This window comes from Poecilia mexicana, unplaced genomic scaffold, assembly GCF_051168715.1.
Source record: "Poecilia mexicana isolate PSO_F unplaced genomic scaffold, ASM5116871v1 scaffold_14, whole genome shotgun sequence".
In the NCBI taxonomy this organism is placed as follows: Eukaryota; Metazoa; Chordata; class Actinopteri; order Cyprinodontiformes; family Poeciliidae; genus Poecilia; species Poecilia mexicana.
The window spans coordinates 14,309,356-14,322,621 of record NW_028263383.1 but is presented as its reverse complement, the minus strand read 5'-3'; the positions used below and the strand labels follow the sequence as shown (position 1 = coordinate 14,322,621).

The window sequence follows — 13,266 nt, the reverse complement described above, 5'->3', positions numbered from 1 at the left end:
TCTGTGTTTTCCAAGAGCCGAGTGGTTAAAAGCTGGAGCCCGATGAAACCAGTTTGACCAGTGAAATAACTGAATCAGCCTCCATTGTGACTTAGACGTCTCTGTTCCCACACCAAAAGAGGTTGTTGGAGACAGAAAGAAATGTTTTTACGGTGTATATCTCGTCAGACTATTCTGGCCATTTGAGATGGATGCTTGTTCTGAAATAAGGGGAATTATGTTAGAACTGCTGAATGAAAAAAACAAACATACATACATAACAAAATAGCAATTATTACAGAGGATTTTGGGTTATAACAGATAACATTTGAGCAAGTGTTAAATATGAACTGAACTTGTTTTAAGGCTTGATCTGGATAAAATGACATGATTTTTGACGATTTTATTGTTGTGTCATTTGATGACACATGAGGACTGTACCTGATACGATCAGAAGATCTAACCAGGTCGTAAAAAAAAAAAAAAAAAAAAAAAAGGTTTCAGTTTACAAAACTGATTGAACACAGTTTCAGATCAACAGCATCTGTTGATATCCAAGAGAAGTAGGTCTTCACAGAAAGACATGATAAAAAACAATGAAAAAATGCTGAAAACATAAAAAGAGTTCAGTTTAGGGTTTAAATGTGGATTTAATTACAACACCCTTTTTACTTAACATTTGAAAACTTTTGTTGAATGCATCAGCCTACAAGCAATTAACAAATCATGTCCACTCAAAAATGGCGCATTTCTATACTGAGAAGGTATTAAGATCTTAAGGTATTAAGTAACTCCACTTATGAGTTACTTAACCTCAAAATTTCAGATATTCCTCGTAATTTACGAGAAATATCTGAAAGGTGTGGCATGCATAAGTATTCAACCCCCTCCTCCCTTGACAGGACATCATGATGGACTCCTGCCTTGAAAAGCTTATTTCCTGTCCTGGTTTTCAATTGGCTCAACCTCTTTTGATTCTCATATAATGGATTTAATGAAGAAAGATTGTTTAAAGCTTTGAATATTGCTTTATTACATGACTTTGCTTTGAACTTCTCCACAGCTGACTAGAACATTTTCGAAATGTTTCAACAATGATTCACTGAGAGGAGTTCTCTTTTGTCCTCTCTTCTTCTTCTGTATTTAATGATGCAGTGCTGAGAAGTCTCAAAAAAGGGAAATGACAAGCGCTCATAATAAAAACACTGTTCCAACATACAAATGATCAGCAAATCAGCAACATGTAACTAGGCCCACGCTGAAATCCAGAGCTAAAAACATATTTTCCTTAGTTTTCCTTTGGAAATGTGACAATTTATATCAATAGCAATGTTAGAGTTAATTTAAATAAACTGCATTTACTACATTTGATGTCCTTCTGGGTTAGAACACCAGTTGTGTCTCAGACCTGGAATTAAAATGAACTAAAATTGTAATTTCTTTTAGGCAATAACAGCTTTCCTGTAAATGTATTAGTCATTTATTTAAACACGCGCATACATCCACGTAAATGAGGCATTCAAGTTGAATTTGTAGCCACACGTTTGACTCTATCACAACTATAAAAAGAAACCTTGCTATTGCACAATATTAAGATAAGATAAGATATTCCTTTATTAATCCCACAGTGGGGAAATTTACATTGTTACGGCAGTATAAAGGACAGAGCAGAACCAATATAAAAATCTATAAAAATCTATATATACACAGTAAAATCAGGTGAATATAGAAAGTACTGAAACAGTATTGTTTGAAATATAAATAAATAAATTCCAGGTTTATTGCCTATAGTAAAGAGTAATGGACTACTGAGAGCAGCAGGTGTTGTACAGTCTGACGGCGACCGGAAGGAAAGACCTACGGTATCTTTCCTTGTGGGTGAAAGATCTACATCTAATACTTGTTTACCATCAGGCTTCCGGTTTCACCTGGGGAACGTGAGCTAATTGCAAGTGTGTTCACTTTAAGTTTGATCTTAAAGTGTATCCGGTAATTTAATTGAATGACCATAAAGACTCGTTTTTGTTTCTATCATTAGAAAGAATGTAGTGAGCAAAATCATTTTAATTTAGAAAGGTATTGAAAGTGAGACGAAATAAACATGTTGAAGTTTTATTTGCTTGATTTTACTAGAGATTTTCTGACTCAAAACCGTATCAAACCAGGTCTAGTATCAGTATTACTTCCCTGTGTCCCACCGGGAAACGCTTACATCACGAAACTTCAGGTGTTTCTTTCTTCTTACGCCGATGAGTCGAAACTGCGTGCGCGTCCCCGCCCACATGCCCTAGAAACCGCCTAAAAAAGCTCGCTCCCGCTGTCCCCTTCCTAGTTAAGGTGCGGCATAAGAACAGGTGCGCAAGCATTCACCGACAGTTTTTAAGCCGACATATCGCTTCTGTGTGCTACTCTTTCATTTGGAGAAAGCAAAGGACTTTTTTGAATATATATATATTTTTCTTTTTAAAAAGGGACATAACTTTGTAAGAAGCAAGTAAGTCTTTTGTTGCTTGTTGGATTTTAAAGGAACAGGACTTTTCGCAGCAGGTGGACCTCTTTGGCTTGTTGTTGCTGTTGATCCCAACTTAGGAGAAGGGAGAACAAATCGTCGAAATGGCAAACAAGGGTCTTCAGATTCTGGGCTTCGCTCTGGCTCTCCTGGGCGTGATTGGATTGATAATCGGCACCATTTTGCCACAGTGGAAGATGTCAGCCTTTGTTGGCTCGAACATCATCACGGCGGTGTCCATGTACGAAGGACTGTGGATGTCCTGCGCGTTTCAGAGCACAGGCCAGATCCAGTGCAAAGTGTACGACTCCATGCTGCAGCTCAACAGTAAGTAACAGTAATTACACTTTGTCTTTTTAAAATAAATGTATATAAAATAATAAACGGTGGTCGGTATGTAACGATGAGTTTTGACGGCGTTAACCTAAAAAATGACCCCCCCCCACACTCCTAGTTCTACATGGGCTTCGTGAAAGGTCACCTAGACATTTCTTCCTCTAAGGAGAAAAATGACGCAACTAGCAATTCACCTGTTATCATTTTATTCCCCCTGCGTCATGCCGGTTGCTACTTTAAAGTTGGCGTCTGTGGCCTTGACAAACAGGTTTTTCTTTTGAATAAGTCCCTAGTTTCCCTTTGATTGGCATTGCATGTATTTTTTATTTTATTTTATTTTTTAACCCAACGCCCATTTTGGAGGGGAAACTGCTTAAAACCTTTGCTAGAAATTCAAATATTTAAACACTCTTTGCGTTTTTCCATCTGAAAAGCTGGGAATCTACACAGCGGCCTTGACCGTGTTTCTCCTTAAGGGCATCATTGTCCCGTAAATCCCTCCCTCTTTGCGGTAATCTTTTTAATGTTTCTTTACACAGCAGATGTAGTTAAAGGTTAAACACCTGGGTGAGCCATTGTTTAGTCAACAGACCCTATAGAGCAGTACCCGAAGGAAGTTCATAGCAGTGGGGGAAGTTATTTATTTAAAACCGCCTGAATAAAGTTTAGTTTTGTTGGTTGTCAAAGAGATACAGGAAGTTTAAGAGATTTGACGTGGAATACTGCTAGATGTGGTGTGAAGTTTGTTTTAACTTCCTGTTGGCTGACTGAGTAAATGGCAGGTGCTACTTCCCCCCCCCATCATCCATTTTTTTTTCTTTTTAAAGATAATCAAACCTATCAACAAACTCTGGTGCCATATCATATCTTTAAGTATGAAAGCCAATTGCATTCATAAGACCGATTCCAAGAGACTGGGAAAAGAAATGGTGGCTCCGAACACTGGCAGCTGAAGTTTCTCGGAAAAGCTCACCGCGAGTTGCTAGAACTGGGAGTGTCCTCCATAACAGAGAAATCTGAAACCCGGTCAGACCTGTTTTAGCACACCTACACATTCTACCACCCCACCCCCACGCCATTTCCTGAGTTTCTGGCTGAAGCCAGTTTCTAGAGTGGCAAGAGATGGCAACTGTTCTGTCCCAAATGAGTTTGTTTACAACGCCTTTTCCCCAAACGGTAGCGTCTTCATGGACACATGAACTGGGCATGACCAGTATCAGCTCATTGAAGCAATTTTATTTTATTTTTTATTTTTTTGTCTTGTTTGCGCCGCACCTGTAATGCCATGTCCCCCTGTTAATAAGTGTTGTGTTTGACAATAACTGATGGCCTAACGGACTTCTTTCGTTCTCTTAACCAGGTGCCCTTCAAGCAACCCGCGCCCTCATGGTCGTGAGCATAATTGTGGTCGTAGCTGGGATGGGGGCAGCTTGCATGGGGATGAAATGCACCAACTGCGGAGGCGACGACCAGGTGAAGAAGGCCAAGATTGCTATGACTGGCGGCATTATTATCTTGATTGGAGGTAAGAGGCAAAACCCTAAACTCAAACCAGGATCTTTCAAAACTAGTGGAAACGCATCAAGTAATGCATGTCCTTTCGCAGCTTTGTGTGCCATCGTGGCCTGCTCTTGGTACGCCAACGACATCGTCAGAGCCTTCTACGACCCCTTCACTCCTGTCAACACAAGGTGAGTTTCTCTGGATTTTTGGTTACGCTCACTTCTGCACGGTGTGGAAGAAGGTTTTACATTTGTATCACTCTGCTCTCCGAAGGTATGAGTTCGGGTCTGCCATCTTCATCGCCTGGGCTGGATCTTTTCTGGCTATAATTGGAGGTGCCATGCTGGCGGCGTCCTGCCCAAGAGAAAAGCGTTCGCCCAGCTATCCCATGTCCAGCAGGCCCCCCAGCAACAAGCAGGACTACGTTTGAACAGGATAGGAATTGGTTATTGTTTGAAAGAACATTTTAATATTCACCCTCAATCCATCTGGAGAAATGTATGAAAAAAAAAAGTATCCATGGAGTACTGACCTTATTTTATATCACCTTTTTAGTTTTTTGCAGGATGTTACTGTAATATTTTACCAAATGCTTTGGAAAGTTTTTTTTATTTTAATACCGGCTGTTTACTTCAGAACACACCGGTCCGGCCCTTCTGAAACGGAAGTCTGTGCTTTATGTGTACCGCCTATGTAGCTCAACGCTGTAAAGCACTAAGTGAATTATGGAGAACCTTGATGTAGGAAGCGCTTTTCATGCAATGTACATTTGAATGGACAACGTTTGGTAACATCTGTTTTACTGTAAGGGTTTTTATTTTTTTTTTCTTCCTTTAGATTAAGGTTTAGTAATGATACCATGACTTGTACTCAGATTGCCAATTTTGTAACTTGTGATACTCTGACAATTTAATATCTACTTGTGTGAATGAGCTCTGCTTGTATTGGCTATTTTTTTTTTATCTTAAGTTTTTATGTTGTAAATAAAGTTAAAGTGAAAGATTAAATTTCTTGATACTAACTTAAAAGTGCTTCATTTATTCAAAGTTTATGTAATCATGAGATGGAAAGACGGTCTCTGCCAATTTAAATAACTTTCTGTCAAGAAGGAAGGCACAAGTAAGGTGTTCATGAAGGAGAGCTGTTAAGGATTTGTTTTTTTTCTTTTTGTCTGTGCATATTTGCTCCATGCTTAAAAGCATACTTGCATAACATATAAGATTGGCGCTGCTCACACTGATAACAGGTTAACACCTCTTAGGGAGGCTGCAGAATGCATGCTGCATTTTTTTTTTTTTTACTTCACTCCGTCATCCTTGAACTGTGCTGAGTGGAGCCCAGCACTGGATGGTGACCAACTCTCTGTTCCAAAATGAGTTTGGGTTATATGCTGCGTCATTGCGCATTAAATCTTTTTTGATAACCTCACATTTAAGGTTGACTGATTAGGATATGGAATAACGATTTCGGTCTTGTGCAGACTAAAGCAAACAAAAGACATAGTCGCATCTGTGGGGGAAACTCCTTTGTACCAAAAAAGTGAAAGACAAGTCGAAGCATGTAGCTTTACACTTAAGACTGTACAGTAAGAGCAAATTTACAGTGGGCACTCTGATCCAATGAAATGTTCAGCTGATTAGAATCTCAAATGTGTGTGTATGCATGAAGACCAAATATAAGAAGTGGGAAAAACCTGTGAATGGGTCATTTGAAATGAGAAACTACCAAAACACCGATTTAAACGAGCCACGAGTTTCTGTACCAGTGACGATCATGCTATAAAAACGGCTGGGAGGAGGAACCCATGGTTATGCTTGGTTGTCCACCCAGGATGCAGCAGTCTGGATATTAAACCTCTATGGCTCAGCAACAACTTCTTGCATTAGCAGTTTTTCTTTGAAGCCATAGTTTTGTCTCTCACTACCTGCACTTGGTCAAACTGTCATCATAGGACAGTGTTGGGCTTTCTGAGGAAATATGTTCCCTTGAAACACACCATACCTCCTTTCTAAGCTACAAATCTCTACTACATACTTTTATTCTGTGGTAGAAAGTCTTCCTTTTCACAGCCAAACTGCAGCTTGTTAAAATGTCTCGTTGTAGTGCCACCGGGCCTTTACTCGGTGGACAAATCCCAATTTAACATGTAGCTCCAATTGAGATACAGTGTATCTGTAATCCTTTAAACAAGCCAATAATCTGAAGTATATTTCTGGAAGGTGGGGTGTTCCATTTCAACTCATAACTTGCTTTGGCTCATCTTCAGAGTATGTTTTGATTTATTGATCATGTGTTGTCTTGCTCTAGTTCTACCTGCAAACTGTCCTCATTCTGGCTGCCAGACTGATCATTAGTGTCCCATATTGTCACATTATTAAAATAAAGTGGCTTAAACCCTGAGATCAGACTGCCCCAGTTCCTCAAAGGTTCAATATCCAGCAACAGCAACATACGGGCCAAAGTTGTCCCTCCCCCGCTGCAATCCCCTTTTCCTTTTTCCTGGAAAAGGAAAAGATGTACTTCTGAACCAATTCCTGTCTCAACATGTTTGTGAAAGCTGCTATCACACACACCACAGACAACCAATCAGAGCATTGCAATAGCTGATCATAAATTTATGCTCTAAGACTTTACTACCTTTCTAATAACTCAGGCATTTGGAAGAACGGTGCAGCTGAACCAGTGACCTAAATTAAACATCCAATTCCAGTAATTAAATTGAAAAAAATAAGTTTTCCTTCATGTTACATCAAAGTTAACAGTTCTGACTCATTTAGAATACAGATACACATTTTTAATCACCGTAGCAACATAAAGGTAGTATCGTTATCACACTTCCTCATAAAGGGCTTGTCAAATCCAAATTCAATAAAGCCCACCTATAGTTATAACAATCAAACCTCTATCTATAGTCGTTACTTTAACTCCATAAAACAGTCCATTGGCTGCTTCTTTTGTCAGATGGTCAAACGCACATCTGTAAAAAACTTTATATGATCAAAGGTCAGAAAAACAGCTTTTACATCCTTCTCCCAACACAAGAACTATTGCTCTAACCCACCCAACTGAGCACAATAAGCTTTAAGAAACTTTTTAAAACAAGGCCAAACCCGTAACATTTGGTTTAACAAATACTCTTCTTTTTGAATTTAATCAAATTGTTCTCAAACGCATTAAATTCTAAATGGCACAGAGAGGAAAGTAGACTGAAGTCAAATTCCTCATGTGTACAATCGTGGTCCATAAAGTTCATTCAGGTTCGTCTTTAGGTAAAAACACTACAAACACCAAATGTGTTAATTTCATTTAATTGTTTTAATAAGTTGCTTCAAATAAAAAAAAAAAAAGGAAAAAGATCAAACACTGCAAGCATCCTGAAACCTGGGAACATTTCTGATTCTAACAGAAACGGTGAAGAAAGAGCCATGCCTTACTGTTTAAATCGATTTTGAGACATGAGCCATCAAACCAGAGATTTAAAAAAAAAGGACAAAAAATGAGATTAAAAAATATAACTACAATGGAAACGGAATGGAATGATCTTTTACCACTCCTACACCTTCATGATCTTACTTTAGTCAAATGAGCACTGAATTTGTACCTTTGAATCATGAGCACACTGGAATTTCAGAGAAAGATTACACAAGTCATTTGCAGACTCCCTAAGGCATAAAACACATTTCAACGGTACACAACCTTTGACCTTAGGGACTGACGAGTTTTAACAACATGACAAAGCTGTGGCTTATCCAACTTGTTACTTATGAGGAAAAAAAAAAAAAAAAAAAAAAAAACATTAATTGGACGGTTAAACATGACATGAGTTTTGAATAAGTTGGTCATGGTAGCGTCAACAAAAGATTAAGGTAGATTATTTCAACAGTCATTTAACAAGGTGTGTTTTCCATTTGATGTGATGCTTTTTTACACCCAAGAGAACAATTCAATTTGAACCAGATATAAGTGGAAACAAATTTACACATACTCGCGTCCTAACAGTCCAGCAACTTTCATTTCCAGTAATCTTTGAACAGGCTTCAGTTTGTCTAAAGGAGAGGGTGAAACTAATGTTTCAGATGTTCACCATATTCACCCTCTACATTCAGGAAGGCAGAGTGATTCCAAGGAAAACTGAGGCACAGACTTAGACGTGGAGAATATGAGAGGTTATGGGGATGAACAGGTCATAAAATTGGTAAAAACTAGAGAGTCAGCTACTTTTCGTCCTTCAGCGACTGTCGCCACTTCCACAGATCTGCAACCATCTAAAGAGAAACAAAACAACATACATGTCACACCCACAGAGAAACAATCAAACAGCCTCAGGGGAAATGGAGTATCGGAGCTACGTGGACTCAGTTCTACTCATCTAAATTTAAATATGTGGCTATAGTGCCCTCTTGTGGCAAAAACAAAACAAAACATGAAACATGAGAAATTATGAACATTCTTGGGTTGTTTTTGTAATGCTTCTACCAACCATATAGCTTAAAAAATTATCTGAAAACTGATTACTTTTCATAAAAAAGTGGGAACAGTTGTGGTTGTTTTACCTGGGGGTTGGTCACTTTGTTGCAGTTCTTCACAAAGTTCTCAAACTTGGGCTGCACTTTAGGTAATGTGGTACCCTAGAAAAGGCAAATTCTTTGGTCATCACAGCAAAATCAATAACAGCCAATAAATTAGGCAGGTTTGGGAAGTATGTGCAAGTTCACAAACCTTCTTCATTGCCTCCATCAGCTTGGCTTTCAGCTGAGGCAAGGTTAATTCCTGTCTGGGAGTCGCCGGAGTCTTCGGTGACTTCTCGGCTTTCCCCTTGGGGGTCTTCTAAAGTAAACAAAGGTCAACTTAAATTAGCCCTGAGCTTTCAGGAATTCATCAATGCTTTGGTAGACTCCATAAATATTTCAGAGGAGCCGTGTTTGTGGAAACCGTCTCACCTGCTTTGGGGCAGGTGTGCTCTGTGCGGAGTTCTTGCCATTCTGAGCCGGGCCTTTTGGTTTGGCCGGAGTTGCTTTGGGTTGGGTTTGTTTGGCCTGTGATGAAGAGATAGCCATTAGAAAGGGCACACACATACACACACCCACAAAATATTTAAATGCACAAAACCTCTGAATGTTTACTCACCTTTACTGGTGATTCCTCAGCTTCACTCTCTTCATCCTCATCCTCGTCTTCATCATCCCTTGGGGAAGAAAAAAAAAAGAAAAATTCAGAAAATCTGATTTGTAGGTTTGTAAATATATATATATAAATATCAGACTGGCTGAACTTATTTTCCAACAATAAGGTAACATAATCAGGTAGGTTCTCAAACTGTGGTAGAAAAGCGCCATCTAGTGGTTCTTATGAAAACTTATTTTCACAATCATTTAGAAATGCAGCAATCGCATAAGGCTCTGTATCTGTAACAAGAGGAGGCCTTCATCATTGTTAGTCGATGCCATTTTAGAATTTGCTACAACCAAACCTGATTTTTTTATTTTTTTTAAACAAAAACGAGGATGCGTAGAAGGTTACAGAGGTTATCCAGGAAATGGACTCCTGGGGATGTTTAGAGGGCAAAACACACTACTGCATGGAAACAATTAGACTGATTCTGATAGTGGATTTCCCCCTTTAACATGAGTCATAAAGACGGTACCTTGTTAGTAAAGTATTCTACCCTTAATGCTGGGGAACCTCAGCAGTAAAGCTTCATCTCAGAGCAGCATCCTGCTCTGCTACAGAGATACAGTCTGAACTCTTAACTCAGATATATGTGCCATTTACAAATATAAATACATTTCTGAATCCAATTCTGAGAATACCTCAAATCATTCCAATCCATAAAAAAAAAAAGTAAATCTTGATACTCACTCATCTTCCTCCTCATCGTCGTCATCTCCTGCTTCCATTTTCATTTTTTTCTGCAGAGATCAGATCAGGTTTGGTTCACACAGACGTCTTTCTACATGGAACCTGGTGAGGTTCGTTAAATGACAGACAAACCTGAGACTTAGCAGCGGCAAATGGGATGGATCTTTTCTTTGACGCTGGAACGGCATTCTCCTCTTCCTCCTCCTCCTCCTCTTCATCATCTTCATCAAAAGACTGGTCAGCCTCCATCACTTTTGGAGAGTGAGGGGGGGGGTATTCAGACGTTTAACATGAGCCAGCTGTAATTACTGGAACAATGTCAACATTTGGGCTCATTTGCCAACAAACACTCACTGATGAGGTGCTGTCCACTGAGGTGAACTGGACCCGAACCCGTCTTCAGACGAAACACTGTTGGGGGTGTGACTGTGAACCCACCAAGACACACCTGAAGAAGAACAACATCAACCGACAGCCATACGTAACATCCAACACATCTGGTGAATATAACATCAGTGGACTTACGCTGGGCAGGGTGGACGGCTTGAGTGAAGCTAGCACTGCCTTGACCTTCTGACCCTCCGAATCCTGTCCTTCAACCTCCACCAAGTGGAGTTCGTCCTTTGAGCTGGGGTCCACACATACCTGCAGGAGTGAGAAGAACAGTGGGCAGATTTGAAAACCCCTCCAACTTTATTCCCGGAGCCTTTCTGCAGTTTCAAAAACACTACACAGACTCCGACCAAAAATGGCAGACAAAGAGTCTGATTGCTGTGTAAGGAGATGGGATTATAAACTCTGGTCACCAACTCATGTTGGCACTGACTGATGGGGTTTGGTTGCAAACCAGTGCAATGCCATTATCATGCATGATGAGCTGGTAACGAAAAACACAAGAGGATACTGAGGGTAGGAAAAATGTGTCACCGAGTCGTTTTAAGCTGCTGAATGAAGTTAGACGTACCGTCTGCTACATGTTCTCCCAAACAACATGTTTATGGAAAAGCTTAAACCAGCAACATGCAACTCTGCCCTTGTTTTGAAGTTGGACTCTGATTGAACTGAGGTTAATTTCTTTTTGTTCATTTCCAGTTTAATCTCATTGTGTGTAATATATCTTTATGTCCCATTTGCCTAGACTGGCATTCTGTGACCTTGTAATAATCAATAGTTCACTATCTGGGTGCTGCCAGCAAAGGAGCCACAGACTGCATGTCTGATTGCCACTGAGCTGTTGTTGCAGAGGAAACGTCTTCTCTAATTTCCCCAAAGTGTGTAAAGTTGTTTACAGATATTAATTCGTTTAGAGCCAGCGATTACCGTCCTGAGAAATATTATGACTGAACTAGTATGCAAGTCTGTACTATAGCTGCGCACTAGCATTTAATTAAATAGAAGAAATTAACCGTCTAAAAAAAGAAAAAAAAAAAGCATTATAATGTTCTGTGCGTCTGTTCTGAATCTTTTTCTTGCAAATCTGAGGGACTTATTGGACTCACCATCCTCAGATCTAGTTGATGCTCCAACTCATCATCATCAGGGTTGAAGACCACCTCCTTCCCGGCTTCCAGAACACACCCTGATAAAAACCCCCCACAAAAAACAATAATAATAAAATACAGAAAACACTGAATCAAAATAAAAGTGAAATGCAGCTTCAGTCTTGAAATTTCCCAAAGAAATTATTGGGGTTTCACGTGAAGTGTTGAAAATTGACACAGGAGGGCGCTCTGGAGTCCAAAAAAAATCCTTGTGAAGATGAAGCACGTGCAAGAAAAGGTCCAAAATGTTGTTCAAAATTACTTTCTGCTGGTTAAAATATCACCATTACATGAACTTAGCAATCAATACATCAATTATAGGTTATGATACCTTTTTTGTTGATTCGACCCAATTTTAAAACAAACTTTTATGTTTAAGACACATTCCAAATACAACGTAATTCACTACCCTGAAACCAACAGACTAATAATGAATATATATAAAAAGTTAGTATTTAAAATTCTTAAAAATCAGAACTTCGTTTTATCAAAATTTGGAACTTGAATTGAGATGTATGATCTAAACAAAGGAATCTAAAATGATTCCCTGTAGGCTACATAAAATTGGCTCCAGACCAAATTAGCGTAAAGACTATGGAACAGATCGGAGGTGAAATCTCCTGTCTAAATTCAGCGGCTTGTTCAATCTGCGTTGCAGTCAGCGGTGTGCGCGTCTGAAGACACGTTGAGACGGTTTTAACCTTCAATACAGAAAACGATGTCAATTTATCCTTTAGCTTTATGTAAGCACGCACGGAAAATGTCGAGTAGGTTTTGAACGTTTCGCGAGTTGTAGGCTGAACATAGTTAAATTTTAAAGCAGTTTGCTAAACCACGGGCGCCGCCATATTGACTACAAAAAGCACGTGTGCAGAAAACTGGATCCGAAAGACTCTCGTTTTTCACCAGGACTCGAACAACTCTTTGTCTTATTGTTGTAAAACGTCACCTTCGAAAGATTTTAATGTTTTAAATATCTCAATCTTTGTCACTAAACGGACTTAATTTCAATTCCAAAGGAGCGCGTGTGACTTCCAACATTGGCCTGAATCTAAGAACTATCTCTTTAATTGTTGAATCAATCGACAACAAAAATACAAACTTTGGGTTTTAAAACATCATCTCACCATAAAGGAAGGTCTGTGGTGTCATTGGCTCGTTGTTCAGTCCGTTCATTTTCTGGGATAGAAGTAACCTGCTGCCTGCCTTCGCTGCAAATGTAATGTGAGAGGCTTTAACAAACGTGGGTTCTTCTCGTTCTTCTTCTTCGTTGTATGAGAAACAAAATGGCAACACTGCCCCCCACAGGATAACAGTATTATTAGTTTCTTCTTCGGCGCTTTTAAAAACGGGTGGATGGCCTGCTTTATATCAATCTACTGCCCCCGACTGGCTTCTATTTACCTTTGCTGTTGCTTTCTAATATACCTTTAAACAACGGATTATAATTGAATTATACTTTTAGATTTTTAACACTAATGTGCAGTCTCAAAATATTTTACACAACAAATGCAAAAATTTATTTTTTAAAAATAAATT

General features: G+C 39.2%; 2 protein-coding genes across 3 annotated transcripts; one reads left to right on the top strand and one right to left on the bottom strand.

Annotated features, from left to right (window-relative positions):
* Positions 1-2,305: 2,305 nt before the first annotated feature.
* Positions 2,306-5,355, top strand: cldn7b (claudin 7b). Of its 2 annotated transcripts, XM_014972791.2 has the most exons (4): positions 2,309-2,815; positions 4,185-4,349; positions 4,431-4,515; positions 4,601-5,355. In XM_014972791.2, exons 1-4 carry the CDS (start codon positions 2,593-2,595, stop codon positions 4,755-4,757), a joined length of 630 nt encoding a protein of 209 aa, XP_014828277.2. In that variant the 5' UTR covers positions 2,309-2,592; the 3' UTR covers positions 4,758-5,355. The 2 variants fall into 2 exon arrangements, with proteins under 2 accessions (XP_087868369.1, XP_014828277.2); XM_088012243.1 differs by having other exon boundaries at positions 2,306-2,815; positions 4,185-4,515.
* A 2,268-nt stretch (positions 5,356-7,623) lies between these two features.
* Positions 7,624-13,025, bottom strand: npm1a (nucleophosmin 1a). Its single transcript, XM_014972786.2, has 11 exons — positions 12,855-13,025; positions 11,686-11,765; positions 10,712-10,831; positions 10,541-10,634; positions 10,319-10,437; positions 10,187-10,236; positions 9,455-9,512; positions 9,268-9,363; positions 9,047-9,154; positions 8,881-8,955; positions 7,624-8,592 (listed from the first exon to the last, which is right to left on the bottom strand). Exons 1-11 carry the CDS (start codon positions 12,901-12,903, stop codon positions 8,542-8,544), a joined length of 900 nt encoding a protein of 299 aa, XP_014828272.2. The 5' UTR covers positions 12,904-13,025; the 3' UTR covers positions 7,624-8,541.
* Positions 13,026-13,266: the final 241 nt, after the last annotated feature.

Coding starts and splice junctions, on each gene's coding strand:
- cldn7b (XM_088012243.1), top strand. CDS start 2,593: ATGGCAAACAAGGGTCTTCAGATTCTGGGCTTCGCTCTGGCTCTCCTG. Junction 2,816..4,184: donor CTCCATGCTGCAGCTCAACA/GTAAGTAACAGT, acceptor TCTCTTAACCAG/GTGCCCTTCAAGCAACCCGC. Junction 4,516..4,600: donor TTCACTCCTGTCAACACAAG/GTGAGTTTCTCT, acceptor TGCTCTCCGAAG/GTATGAGTTCGGGTCTGCCA.
- npm1a (XM_014972786.2), bottom strand. CDS start 12,903: ATGAACGGACTGAACAACGAGCCAATGACACCACAGACCTTCCTTTAT. Junction 11,766..12,854: donor ACCACAGACCTTCCTTTATG/GTGAGATGATGT, acceptor GGTTTTTATCAG/GGTGTGTTCTGGAAGCCGGG. Junction 10,832..11,685: donor ATCAACTAGATCTGAGGATG/GTGAGTCCAATA, acceptor TCACTCCTGCAG/GTATGTGTGGACCCCAGCTC.